This window comes from Pollicipes pollicipes, unplaced genomic scaffold (assembly GCF_011947565.3).
Source record: "Pollicipes pollicipes isolate AB1234 unplaced genomic scaffold, Ppol_2.1 Scaffold_6686;HRSCAF=7923_pilon_pilon_pilon, whole genome shotgun sequence".
NCBI classification, from domain to species: domain Eukaryota; kingdom Metazoa; phylum Arthropoda; class Thecostraca; order Pollicipedomorpha; family Pollicipedidae; genus Pollicipes; species Pollicipes pollicipes.
This window is the reverse complement of record NW_023596921.1, coordinates 12,958,785-12,972,536: the sequence shown is the minus strand read 5'-3', so window position 1 is coordinate 12,972,536 and position 13,752 is coordinate 12,958,785. Positions and strand designations below refer to the sequence as shown.

Sequence of the window (13,752 nt, the reverse complement as noted above, 5' to 3'; positions counted from 1 at the left end):
TCGTCTGCTGGTGTCTTCATTCAACGTGCTCTGTGCACCAGCCCCAATCTCACCAGCGTTCTTCCCCAGTCAATCAAACGTACCTCGCAGCGTACTTATGTCGGCTGCTTACCCGTCTTTCCCCGTCCCTCCCTGGAGCTCGGCAGCACGGGAGCTGCTCCCTGTCCCTTTGCCGAACCTTTGCAGCACGGGAGCCGGCCTCTCCTGACGCCCCGGGGCACCCACGTCCAGCAGCCAGGGATGAGACCGCCAGGTGTGCCACCGCTGCCTCCGCTGCTGCTGCTGCTTCCGCTGCTGCTGCTGGCGCCTTGCTGTCGAGCGGTCGGCAGGCAGCCGGAGCAGATTCACCTGTCCTTCACCCCGACTCACTGCACATCTGTGACGGTCACCTATAGCACGGCCGACGAGTGGGAGACGGTGGTGCGGTACGGCCGGGCGCAGCTGGACTCACAGGTGAGGCGGCGAGAGGGGGGCGAACACGTCCGCAGCCGGTCAGGTCAGGTCAGGTCAGCAGCGTGTGCCATGAAGACGGCATAGATAGGACGGGGCTCCCTCACCGGGGCTTTTGTCTACAAAGAAGCACGGAGGTTGGAGATGAGGAAAGGTATTAACGCCCTGAAGCAGCATCGCGATGTTCATGGCGGCAAATAGTCGAGATAATGCGCCCATAAACTTGTGATTGACGCAGCTAGAGACGTTAATGGAAGGTGTTGCTTTCCGTTTTGCATTCCGTTTGGTTTCTGTACAGAAGTATACAAACTTACATAAGTTGTGTAATGGTGCAGGTGGATGGCATGCCGATGCATGGCGTAAATCTGCTTTCGGTTTGATGAAGGCAAGCTAAGCCGTCGATTGTGTGCCGAATTACATTGAAATGCTCTATTAAAAAGGCTGCACCAGATGAAAGCCAGTGCTAATGGTACTTGAACGTATGTAGTAGAGTGTGTCATCAGTAACAAAATCAGTTCAGACAAAGAGATTCTTTGGCGCAGGAGTCCAAACGTACACGGCATAGCAAAAGTTGTTCCCCAAAACTTAAATTCGTGATGCGCGAGCCGATCGGAATATCGCTGTAAGCCGACGCCAAGCGTTGCAGTCACCTCATACTGGGGCGGCGTTCGTTGCCGGCAGGTAACGCAAACTGTGGGGCAGCAGCGATATAAAATACCTTGGTGTATGGAAACGATGCTTCTGAGCGCTTCTTAAGCCGTCGTCCGACAATGTCTCGGTCTACATAATGTCAAATATGCGATCAGGCATTGCCGGATTCATGCCATATGGTGGAATTTAATGTGCTGTTGAGTATGAGCTCGTTGTACGAGAATGTTGGTTAGTATGGCATTCAACGTTTCATTTCTCTGAGACAACTTACGTGGTGCAAGCACGGCTATGCATAGCATATGACTCAGAATATATTGTCTGACGTACAACTTAATACAAGTTCTGCAGCCTGTACCACATTCGTAGGGAGGGGGGGAGGGGGTCAGGGTGATCTCATGCACATCTTGCTCCTTGCCGAGCCTGCGTATTCGGTGCACCGGCCCAAACAGTAGCTGGTCACAGACTGGAAACCAAAAACGCATGTTGGCGGAGATCGCAGGTAGCAGAAATACCGCCGCAGCTGGGTGCACATCCTGTCGAAGTTCCAGCTCCAGCCCCAGACGCCCTCGGTAGTGCGCACGGGTCGCACTCCTAGTGTGAGCCCGATAGGACGAGATGGCCAGCGGGGCCTGCACTTTGTTCCGCAGCTCGCAGTCTCTGAGGTCTCGCAGTGGAGGATGTGTGATTCCAACGTTACACATACAGTGACTGCATGCGTTCGCGTTATGAAAGTAACAAGGAAAAGCAAGCGATCGCTCCACCATTAAACTGTGATCATGTGATTTTAGGGGTGGACCGGAGGGGGAAAAGGGGCAATTTCCCCTGTACCATTGCAAGCTTGTAGGACCATGTATCAAGCTTGTAACATGTATATCAAACAAAGTCCGCCGCCGTCCCGCGAATCGAACTCGCCACCACCACACGTTACGAACCTATCAACACCCCCGCGGCGCTACGCATCCTCATCTCTCGCATTTGGGTGTCGAGATAAATATCCAGAGCAAAACTATGGCACGATGCTCACTTGCGGATTGGAGGTGCCAGCCTCGCCGGCGACTCAAATGTGCGAATGTGATTTGCGGGTTGCATCGGGCCCAGTACTAGTTCTGGCTGTTGATTGGCGGAGAACGCGTGCGATTGGTGGCTTGTGTTTGGCGGAGAGGCGGCCTGGAATTTGCCATCGAAGCGTCTGCAGCCGCGCCAGTATCGGTAGTTGGTGGTGGGACAGTGAAACCGGGTGGCCTATCACAAAATGTTTTGTGCGTGACCGGGTAGCCTTCAACATGCTTATGCAAGTAGCTGTTCAAAAGAAATGTTCAGTACCGGCAAAACTAAACTCCAGCAAACACGTATCACCCACACAATAATAATAATCACCCACACCACACATATCCAATGCAAATCATCATTACAATGATGCGTTAGCAATCGCAAGCTTGAACCTACCCCGGTCTGCTGGAGAATTCTCGTAACTGCACAGCTTTGGCGTTTTACCCAAAATTAATGTTCTTTAATAAAAAGTTAGCTTAAGCTATTTGGCAATGTTTTGCTGGCATTATTCATGATATCTATCTCATACTTAGTCCACCAGGAAGCAGAAGTATGGAAAGTGGCAAGTTTGAGACTTGTTGTGGGATGATCCCAGTGCCAAAAATAGATAGCGCTAGTATCGAATACGATTTTCTTGGCCTATCAAAAGAAAAACTACTCTCGCGTCACGAATATCAACATTGGTGCAATGCAACAGGCCTCAAAGCTCATCATTAATTTGTGTGCTAAGGAAAACTTTGTCTCAGTTTATTCCAACAGATTCACTGACTCGATTACAAACCATAGTATGCGATCACAATCTATGGTCGGACAAGTGGGAGTGGTCAGGTGTACAGTCTAAAATCAATCTGGAGATTAATAAGGGTCTACGACGCATGTAAAATATAAAAACTCATTAAAATACCTATGTGAGGATTGCAAATTGCAATGAATTAAAAATGTACTGTTTTCGTGTATGGGCAGGCTGCATAACTTAAGTCTGCATTGTTGTTCGGCGGCCAAAGGGTATAACATTTGTTTAACGAAATAACACATGTTACAGAATACCGGTTTCTCGACACTTTTTGTGCAGGGGGCCGATCATCACCAGCAGTACATTCACCGGTAGGTGATATGGTGCCGTCTCTGACTGGCAATTTTGGCCTTCATCGTCGGGATGGCTGGAGCATCAACTATCGGGCATGACAGAGAAAGAGAGAAAGAGAGAGAGAGAGAGAGAGAGAGAGAGAGAGAGAGAGAGAGAGAGAGAGAGAGAGAGAGAGAGAGAGAGGCAGAGAGACAGAGAGAGAGGTAGAGAGGAATGAAGAGAGGGAAGAAGAGAGAGAGAAAAGACAGAGAGATAAAGGTGGAGAGAAATGGAGAGAGGGAGAAAGAGAGGGAGAGAGAAAGAGAGAGAGAAGAGAGAGAGAAGAAAGAGAGAGTAGAGAGAGAGAAAGATAGAGAGAGAGAAGAGAGAGAGAAGAAGAGAGAGGAGAGAGAGAGAGAGAGAGAGAGAGCGAGAGAGAGAGAGAGAGAGAGAGAGAGAGAGAGAGAGGAGGAAAGGAGAGGGAAATATCGGGGAGGGAGGAGGGGAGATAGCGAGGATGAGTGACGGGCCGATAAACTTTTAGTAAACACCAGCCCCCGACGCATGTCCCCAATCTGTGACGGCAGGGGTTCATCGGGCTTCAATGGCCTGTGTCCGGTATGAATCAGCCGTACAGTTTCCAAAACCACAGGCCTCGTCCGATCAGAGGTGACCGACTAACCAGCGCTGGCGGCACCGCGCAACACCAGCTGCGCTTAACCTCAGAAGGCTTCGATGTAGCAAGAACATATTCGATCCTGATTATGTCTTTTGTCCATCGGTCTTCGACGTTTCTTTCTCAGCTTGAGCACATGAACGCAAGACCGGTAAATAGCCTAGAATGAGCATCAGAGATTATTGTAACAAAAACGATGATTATTCTTTCACCCGAGAACTTATTTCAGCAATAGTTTTGGCCACCGCATCATGCCGCTTTATTTTCCAAGCAAAGGGTGCTGTTCGATTGAGCAACTCACCTGGTAAAGAGCCGCCCTGATTCAAACCTTCCTTACATGAGAGAGAGCGAGAGCGAGCGAGTAGAGAGAGAGAGAGAGAGAGAGAGAGAGAGAGAGAGAGAGAGAGAGAGAGAGAGAGAGAGAGAGAGAGAGAGAGAGGAGAGAGATAAGAGAGAGAGAGAAAGAAAGAAAGCGAGTGGAGAGAGGGAGGAGACCATGTTGTGGCGAACCTTGTATGGTATAAACTGTTAAGCACTGCAAAAAACTCGCTATTGATAAAGGCATTGCTTTGGAAGCATATTTTGTCGATTACACGCCATACGAATGGCTTGCCGCAACACATAAATGCTACTTGTTAGGTGATCTCAAACAGCTACCGTGAGGCTGGACTTTAAGTCACAGCTGGCACATTCGTATTCACCCTCAAAGCAGCGCATTGTGAGAGGCTGACAGGCTTGCAGGTATCTGGACACCCATGTTGCCCCTGATCCGCACGCAGCGTGAACCTGACGGGTCTGGAGCCTGGTGAGCAGTACTCGTACCAAGTGAGCGGTCCCGAAGGCTGGTCAGACGTCTTCCAGTTCTCGGCCATGAAGCCCGGCATCGACTGGAGTCCGCGGCTTGTCGTCTACGGCGACCTCGGCTCCGTGGTGGGTATGCAATACAGGTGCGGTGTGGACTTGTCGGCAAGCTGTTCCTTGCGAGCAGTTCCAGTGCCAGTCCTGGCTCGCCTCATGCCGCGCGTGTTCAGGCCCGACCTTAAAATGGCTGCAATACTCAAGACAGGCCACGCTTACGTCGCGAGCAATTAAACCATGTTGGTCCTGTCTCTGACGATGACACCGGCTGGTCAGAACGCTCGCTCGCTGCCGCAACTGGAGGAGGACACGCAGAAGGGCCTGTATGACGCCGCGCTTCACGTGGGCGACTTCGCCTACGACATGGACAGCGATCAGGGTGAGGTGTGGAAGACCAGTTCATGCGGCAGATCCAGCCCATCGCCGCCCGTTTGTGCCGTACATGACGTGCCCCGGCAAACCACGAGCCAGGCCGGCAACTTCCGCCAATTACAAGAACAGGTGAGTCGTTATGAGTATCTTCATGCCACCCTACAGATGTCGGTTCGTGGACCAGGGACGGCCAGCATTCCTCTCGAACTACGGCAACAGTCCGCCGAAGTATGGAGAGGCTGAAAATTCCTCCAACTACAGAAGAACAGGGTGCGAGGGGAACGGGATAGACCACCGGTACAACGTCACCGACATGACACCCGGAGGCCAAACGTCCGGAGGAAAGTATCGCAATTGGGTGCCACGAGGGGGGGGGGTGGTACATGCAATCGAGGGAAGATTACCATGACTACTGGCAATAACTTAACTGATCATGCAGGGTACAATGAATGATCTTCGTTGTCGGGTTGGCTATTTCCGCTGATGTCTCTGGCGTCGGTCTGGCATGTTTTCGCCGTCACCGAGTCATTGGGTACATCAGCGACCGATCATCAGCTGGTTTGTGATGAGCCAATGTGACGTCTTTATTTCCAGGTTCAGCATGCCTGGAGAGGCGGAGAGCATGTTCTTCAGCTTTGACATGGGTCCCGTCCACTTTGTGGCCGTGTCCTCAGAGTTCTACTATTATACCAACTATGGTTATGAACAGGCTGTCAACCAAATCAACTGGATGAAAGCAGATTTGCGGGTACGCGACGCCAGCAGCAATTCAACATACCTTTAAACAAATCTGACTCGAAGCAGGTAGCGCTCCTAACGCCACGAATGTGTGAACAGACAGACAGCGCCGTATCAATAATTCTCCCGCGCTGCTATCGTCGCGAGTGCTTTCGATCTTCCTGACCTCGTGCGCACCTGTCACCTTCCCGAGGAGAGTGCGAGAGGTACACGGCATCTGGCTGGGTATCGGATTCTTGTGTTCGCGTTAACGCGGTTGCGTCAGTGCCACCGTGCCGTTGACGTCGGTCGAAAGGTGACATTGTGAATAACAAAGCATAGTTGACGCGTTCTCAGAAGGGTTTCCTAGTTTTTTCTTACCTACCAATGCTTGCGTCACGTTTACTGAAGTCTCCGTCAAATATAGCTCCTTGGGCTGCTCAGCTTCACTTAGTACATTCACTGCAGTCATCGCTTAACACGAGGTAAGTTACAGCTTCAGTACATGCACGGCAGTCTTGCTTAACACGAGGGTAATTATCGGCTTCCGATTGAACTTCCTTCATACGTTTCACTTGCAATCCTCCCTTCACAAACTTATGTAGCCTTACCAAAGCTTCACAAGCGTCCCGTCGTCCGCGGTCCTGCGTGCACAACTGTTCTCCTGTAGTCTCAGCTTCCTCACCCATCAGCTTCATCACCGAAGCTTCACTAGCGACCCGTGGTCGCGGTCGCCCGAGCCAGGCCGGCGTGTGACGTCACACCCTACCTGACCGGAGCCGACCTGCTCAGATGGCGAGCGAACCATCGGCGCGCGCTCAGAGACCCTGGATCGTGGTGTACGGCCACCGTCCCATGTACTGCACCAACCTCAACCAGGACGACCTGCAACCAAGGCGCACGACCTTCTCAGGGTCGGCATACCGGAGCGCAACATGTGAGCACGCGTCGGCGTGGCCACAGGGACAGGACGCTGGGAACGGGGGATGGTCCTCGGCGAGGCTTGGACCGGGGTGAAGCTTGCTTCAGCTGCTGGGGTTCCAAGTTTGGGGTCGCTCTAGCAAATTTTTAAACCGGGGTCGGAACCAGATAGACGTCTGTCTGCAGTGCGCTGGAATAAAGCACTCTTAAGCAATGATTCCTAAAATAAAGGAGCACTTTGCTGTGGTACATCTCCGCAACTGCATACAGTAATGGACAATGGGGTATTGTTGACCCGTGCTTTCTGCGGGTTTGCTCCTACACGTCATGAACATTCTCTGACCCTTCACCCACCAACTGGCACCGTGGCGTTGCCGCAACCCGCAAGGCCCCGCATGGAGGATCTGCTGATGGAGTAACGGCGTCGACTCTGCGACCTGGCACTGGGCACACGAGGCACTCGGAGCGAGCGGCTCTGGCCCATTTAACAACTCAAAAACAGCCGTCTACAAAGGCACTGTTGATCAGCCGTAAACCTCCAACCCCGGCGCTCCGGTACAAATCACCTACCGCTCGGCCGGTAGGTGGGCCTCACAGGAGCGGCGCGGCGAGCTCAGGGGAGGGTCTGCCGTCAGCCGCGTGCACGTCAGGGGGGTCGTCCAGACGCTCCTGGCCTGGGCGGGTCGGGGGTTCGGATGATTGCTCACTGATGAGGAAAGTTGAATGAAGAAGATATGGAACTGATTGTGGAGTGCAGGTATTTCCGCGACTAGCGGAACATGCCCCATCGGATGTATGGTAACGGACTAGCGCTGTTAGCTGAAGCGGTCAACTTTATTGAGATGAATTTCTTAGAGTTACCCATTGGCCCCCTGTTTTACTTTGCTGGCGGCTTAAAGGGAGTGCTCCACATTTCTATGGGGTTTTGAGATGATGTAGCCATTTTGAAGATCTTCGGTGTAGTTACACAGCCCTTTCCTTAGACCCAAACCCCTCTAGTTTTTCAGCTAAACGCCCCACGAAAATTGAGAGACTTCCCTCCCGAAGGGAATACTTCAAGTTAACCTTGGCATGCATGACGTCATAATAACGTCATTCAAGTCCCGTCATTCCATAAGTCGGGCGGCGATCAATCCCGATAAAATAAAATGGCCGAGCCGTTTGTATCTGGCGGTCGCAAGCAACCATCTCCGGATATAACGGCGGGCATCCGGGTCTCATCCAATGTCGTGCGAGGTGTGATGACGTAATCAAAACACGGGTTATCGAGGAGCATATTTACTAAGCAGTGAAATTGGGTTGTGCAGAGCAGCCTTTTCTACCTAAAAGTATGAACGATACTATAACTGAGCTTGTTTCATCATAGTAATGAGGGCTTCAATATCTTTAAATGCGAAACGTTCCCTTTAATCGTCTGTCTGCTTTCCACAGGCTGCGATGAGACCACAACCCGTTCTGGCCTTTCCGGGCGCCATGGAGTGCCTTCCGCAGCATCCACTAGTGGCTACACGCGTATGACGTTCCACAACGGCTCCCACCTGAGCATGGAGCAGGTCTCGGTGGATGGGACGGGCGGCGTCATCGACTCCATCGATGTTGGTGAAGGAGGGTCCACCGGCCCTTCAGCCAGCTGACCAAGACACCGCGTGGCTATCGTGTAACCACCAGTCGGTACGAGAAGGCTCGGATCGCTCTCACCTGGCGGTGGAGAGCCAAAGAAGAACGCAGACACGACTACGCGACTCTGTGGGTCCATTTTGGATGACGTGTAAACGGCGAGCGGATTGTGCTATGTACCCATCGCAACGTACGTCTGTCATTAAAACGAAACCTTTTCCTTCCCACTTTGTTCAGTGGTAAAATGCTGGGCTCGTAATCAGGAGACTCGGGTTCAAATTCCAGCAATGCCGAGCACAAAGTTTGGGTTATGATAGCTACATTACTGAAAGCCAAATGCCATCAAGTCTGTCCCAGAACTCAATGACGCTTGACGACTAACGACCAATCAACTCGCCGAAAAGTTGTGTACAATCTTCCACACTACAGGAGAATAGAAGTCAGAACAAATACTTCATCCGCGATACTAATACCACGTCGCAGTCATTCCGTAGAACCATAACTGCCTGAATGCCCCATCCCTTTCCGTGCCACGCCGTTCGAAAACGCTCGCAGTCAGGCTGTCGAACCGACAGCTGCCTTGCAGAACTACTCCGACGCTTCAGCGCTGAGGCTTGTTTCGGTTAGGGGGAGGGGGGGGGGGGGTTAACGTCCCGATGGCCTGCCTACCGAGACACCACGGACGCCTGCGCATGTGCGCGTTCACCGATGCAGAACCGTTCAGTGCAAATCTCTGTGCGATTTATCCGCTGACTTTCCACTTGGGCGCCGACGAGCGGGTCTGACGCGCCCAAGACAACGTGAAGTTTGGTTTGCTTCGCTGGCAGCCCGGCCGTCAGGGGTCCACCTGATTCGGCTTGACACGCACTGGGCTTGGTGAACAAGGAAAAACAGGACAAACCCTGACTTAGATTAACATAATACAGGCTTCCCGAATGGCTGGCTGCGAATGGCTCACTGAACAAACAATGATATCTAGGCTATATCAAATTAATATGACTTTCGGTCTCATGCCTTTCAAACTGCTGCGACAGTGCGACGCTCTAATTCCACAGATACTCGTTCTTGGCAGCGGAGGATCCTGTGATAGCAAATCATTAATCACTTCTGCGATCACCATTCATTCTTTCTTTCAATCACCGTGATCACTGGTATTACACACTTAATGTTATAACGCAGGCATTTATAGATGCATGTGTGCCAACGATGCTGATGGTCATAGACAACAGGAAACCAACCCATTTTCTACGAATTATGAATACGCAAACATTCTACCTCTCTGGGTATGGTGACTTGATTACCGTAAATGCACGTTGTTTCTCTGCAGCGCGTGTTAAAAGTCGTAAAAGTATATACGACAAATCAATGCGCATTTGCGGCAGATGTTTTAAAACACAGCCTCGGCGTACTGCTTACCAGAGGCGGACGCTGCGTGGATTGTTAGGAATGAGCGTGGCGTTTGATCTCTGACGGTGGAGCCTAGGGTGTGTTCTCCTGAAAGAGTAAGCACGTTTTGCATGCCGTTACAATGACAAACATGGCAACATTTGGTGCTGCTTGCCTTTTCCTCAACGAAGGAGTGATGAATTTGCCACACTCGCATTGTTACGAAGTGGGCTCCAGCCATGAATAGGCCAATGTTGGTGTCACAGCTACCATAAGGGCAGTTCAATGTATCTCACCGCTGGCGCCCGAAATTCTCTTAGGTGTCTAGCTGTGAACTTCCATCAGAATAGGTGGATGCTTCTAAATGCTGCAAAGACAACAAAGAAAACTGTTCCTTTTCCTAAAAAAGTTGAGTTTCCTATCTGCACCTAATTATTTAGGCCCATGCGCAGGAAAAATAACGCAAAAGTTAGGCGAACTACGCTGCCTTGTTCCTGTGTGCACACATTCTTGCTCTTTCTGTCGTGAGAGGCATCGGGACCCTTTTCCTCCCAAAAATGCAACATTTGTCTCTTAAAACTGGTGTGGTTCGAAGATGAGCAGTCACGTGAAATACACGTATCGCGCTATTTTTCCAAATTGTTTGTTCGTGCCGGCGCCATGACTTTATCACGATGGTGTTAACAATTGACTTAAGAGTACCTCGCGTCGACAAATATAAAACAGCCAAATTTTTCCAAAACATCCGCTTGGAGTTTGCTAATCGTTCCGGTATTAAAAGACCCAATATCCTCAACAATCACTTTGTCTCTGGATGCAAAGATTCAGACGTAATTGAACGTTGCACAATCGAACGCTTCAGCCCCGGAAAGAGTGCTTTATTCGGGAAGATCAAGATATCAAAGAATCCAGCCAAAATCTTTGCGGCCCTGGCATCTGTCACACGCGGTCCGACGAAATCCATGCGTAGTCAATGCCAGAACTGAATTGTTCAGCATTTTGAAAAAGGAGTTTAAGCCATACCCACCCCATACACTTGTGTTACATAAACTCCAACCGCAAGACATAGAAAAATACCTGGCGATATAGCAGTGTTATGATAACAAGCTGAAGCAGGAACCGAAGTTTTCTGGCAATTTATGTTTCATTCACGACGCGCGTCTTTCCTTTTTGCTCGCCGACAATGTCAACTTAACAGAGAATATGTTATGGGGAATCCAAAACCGACGCGGCTCTGCAGTGGCTCCTCCACTCAGTGAAGTGTGCAGCATGTATGACGATATCTATGCGTGGCCTGATCGGATCATTCTGTTTCCACGCAGTTGGCAGCTCGAAGCTGCAATAAGTGCGTAGCACTGCATAGAATTAATTGAGAGTTTCTGACAGCATCTAAGGAAAGCACACGCGCACCGGCATGACATAATTAACCTAAACAGGACAGAACGGCATCTTATCACTTTCACGAATCATCAGATTGGTTCAAGAATCATTTCGGTGACAAAGTGATGAGTCACTGACTGGGCAAGAAGTGGGCTCCTTATCCCCTTGAGCCGTCATCTCTCAGCTTCGTCTGCGGGGGCACCTGAACGACGTTGTCTATGAGGCGGCCGCAGGTAGTTGCTGCGGTCAAGAAAGCAGAAGAAAACAGTTCAGCGATCCCCACGCGAGACGTCTTATCGTTGATTTTGGTGGCTTAACATGCAGAATGTTGGCACATGCTACCTGAAAATCTGACGTTCTTAACTCAGCGGACAAACCAAGTAACTAAGCCTCAACTTCGGTAATCACTGAAAATACAAAATACAAAACTGGCGTAGCTTTGTACAAATACGGTACTTGTATCACATTTGTCTTTGGCACATCCTATGTTTATCGTGTACAACGATCCATGTATGCAGAAAGTGGATTAGATCAAGTGTTGGCAGTTAGGCTTATACGTTGATTAGTTGGTCAGATTGTCATGAGTTTGTCATTAGGATGCCAAAGACCATGAACAATTCTCGCACAACATACTATTCTCCGCGTCACCCCAGTGGAACGCTTTAGTTGAACAGTGTTGTATGTGTATTTGGTGGCCTACGTCCGCATCAGTGGCGAAGCTGCCTATCTCATATTTCACCCCGCTTACCTGTTTTTCAATCGGATACTAATACTACATTGAGCTACTTCTATTTGCTAAAGAAATGAAACAGCAAAAAGAAAATTTTAGCTTCAAAAGCATTATTTTTCCTACAAGCTTGCAATGGTTCAGGGGGAAATTGCTCCTTTTCCCTCTTCCGGTCCACCCTTAAAATCACGTGATCACAGTTTAATGGTCAAGCGATCGCCTGTTTACTCTTGTTACTTTGACAACGCGAACGTATGCAGTCATTTTATGTGTATCGTTGGAAACAAAAACGCAAGTTTACCCAACTTTGCTTCGACTTCGTCCACCGTTTATACACAGGCAGTGAACCAATCCGAAGTCTGAGCTGGGTGAACTTCACAGCTGGAAGCTGCAAGCAACTGGAAAGGTGAAGTGTGGTAATGCCATCGCATGCCTATCTCATCGTGATATTTCAATGTCATTGGCATTCAAAACAACAGCTGCGGTGGTCAACACAACAGTGCGCGGCTGGTGAGGCCTATTATCAGAAGCCAAAATAACACGGGATCTCTGGGGAATTAACACACATCTACCGCTGGAGTTACCTCGAGGCGTGATAAATCATGAGCCAGGCATTCTAAAGCCCGTAGCTGTTCATCAATTTTAATATCAAGTATATATAGGCCCTAAATGACTTCTGACGTTCCCAGCATCAGTGCTTTCATTGTTGGATATCATGCTCGTGAAAGGGGAGAACATGGGCCTGGGACATGGATGTTACAGTATGTTGATAAGGTATAATTAATTTAATCCTCGTGGACAAATAGCAAATGTTGATCATGACGTGCATATGGAAATAACACCCGGCATACAAATCATGAAGCCATGTTAGAAATTAAGAAAAATAGATCCTGTCGGATTGTTCATATTTGACCCCGTACCAGGACACGCATTCAGTTCGATAATTAGCATTTCAATTTGGTAGATTATCAGCTTCATCAAACATAAATATGATGTCATTGAAATCCGGGGAGCGAAATAATAAGGGGCGCTATTCACTGTTTTGTTCATCAACATAAAAATCGTTCTTGTTCCTCTACCAACTTCTGTTTTTTCTACTTCTACGTCTACTTTCTACCTCTACTCCTCCACTACTACCACTCTGAAGATGTAGGCCCGGAAGATCGCCCGAGAGACGGTGCAGAACTTTCCCAAGATGGAGAGCATTGCGCCCCGCCCGAGTCGGTCGATTGGCGACGTCGAGAAGAGAGGTCGCAGAGCAGCCGCACCGCTGCCAGCACCATAGCGCATTGGTAAGCGTTGATCCCAGTGCGCGCCAACTTGAAGATAACGACGGCGTAGCCGAACATGGCGTTAATGCCGGAGAAGTTGAGGATGGTCGTCGGCACGACAATGTTCGTGACAAATGTTCGTCACACGGGCTACCACTGTAAGACATCATCACATTACCAGACGTACACCCACTGTCAGACGTGCTCACAATGTCAGACGTGCTTACACTCTCAGACGTGCTCACACTCTCAGACGTGCTCACATCGTCAGACGTGCTTACACTCTCAGACGTGCTCACACTCTCAGACGTGCTCACAATGTCAGACGTGCTCACATCGTCAGACGTGCTTACACTCTCAGACGTGCTTACACTCTCAGACGTGCTCACACTCTCAGACGTGCTCACACTGTCAGACGTGCTCACACTCTCAGACGTGCTCACACTCTCAGACGTGCTCACACTCTCAGACGTGCTACACTCTCAGACGTGCTCACATTCAGACGGCTGACACTCATCAATCTCAGACTTCTCACACTCTCAGACGTGCTCACACTCTCAGACGTGCTCACACTCTCAGACGTGCTCACACTCTCAGACGTGCTCACACT

The 13,752-nt window shown here is 50.0% G+C and overlaps 1 protein-coding gene across 1 annotated transcript; it reads left to right on the top strand.

The window, feature by feature from the left end:
• Positions 1-240: 240 nt before the first annotated feature.
• Positions 241-5,576, top strand: LOC119107932 (acid phosphatase type 7). Its single transcript, XM_037231526.1, has 5 exons — positions 241-453; positions 3,194-3,255; positions 4,673-4,823; positions 5,028-5,130; positions 5,563-5,576. Exons 1-5 carry the CDS (start codon positions 241-243, stop codon positions 5,574-5,576), a joined length of 543 nt encoding a protein of 180 aa, XP_037087421.1.
• Positions 5,577-13,752: the final 8,176 nt, after the last annotated feature.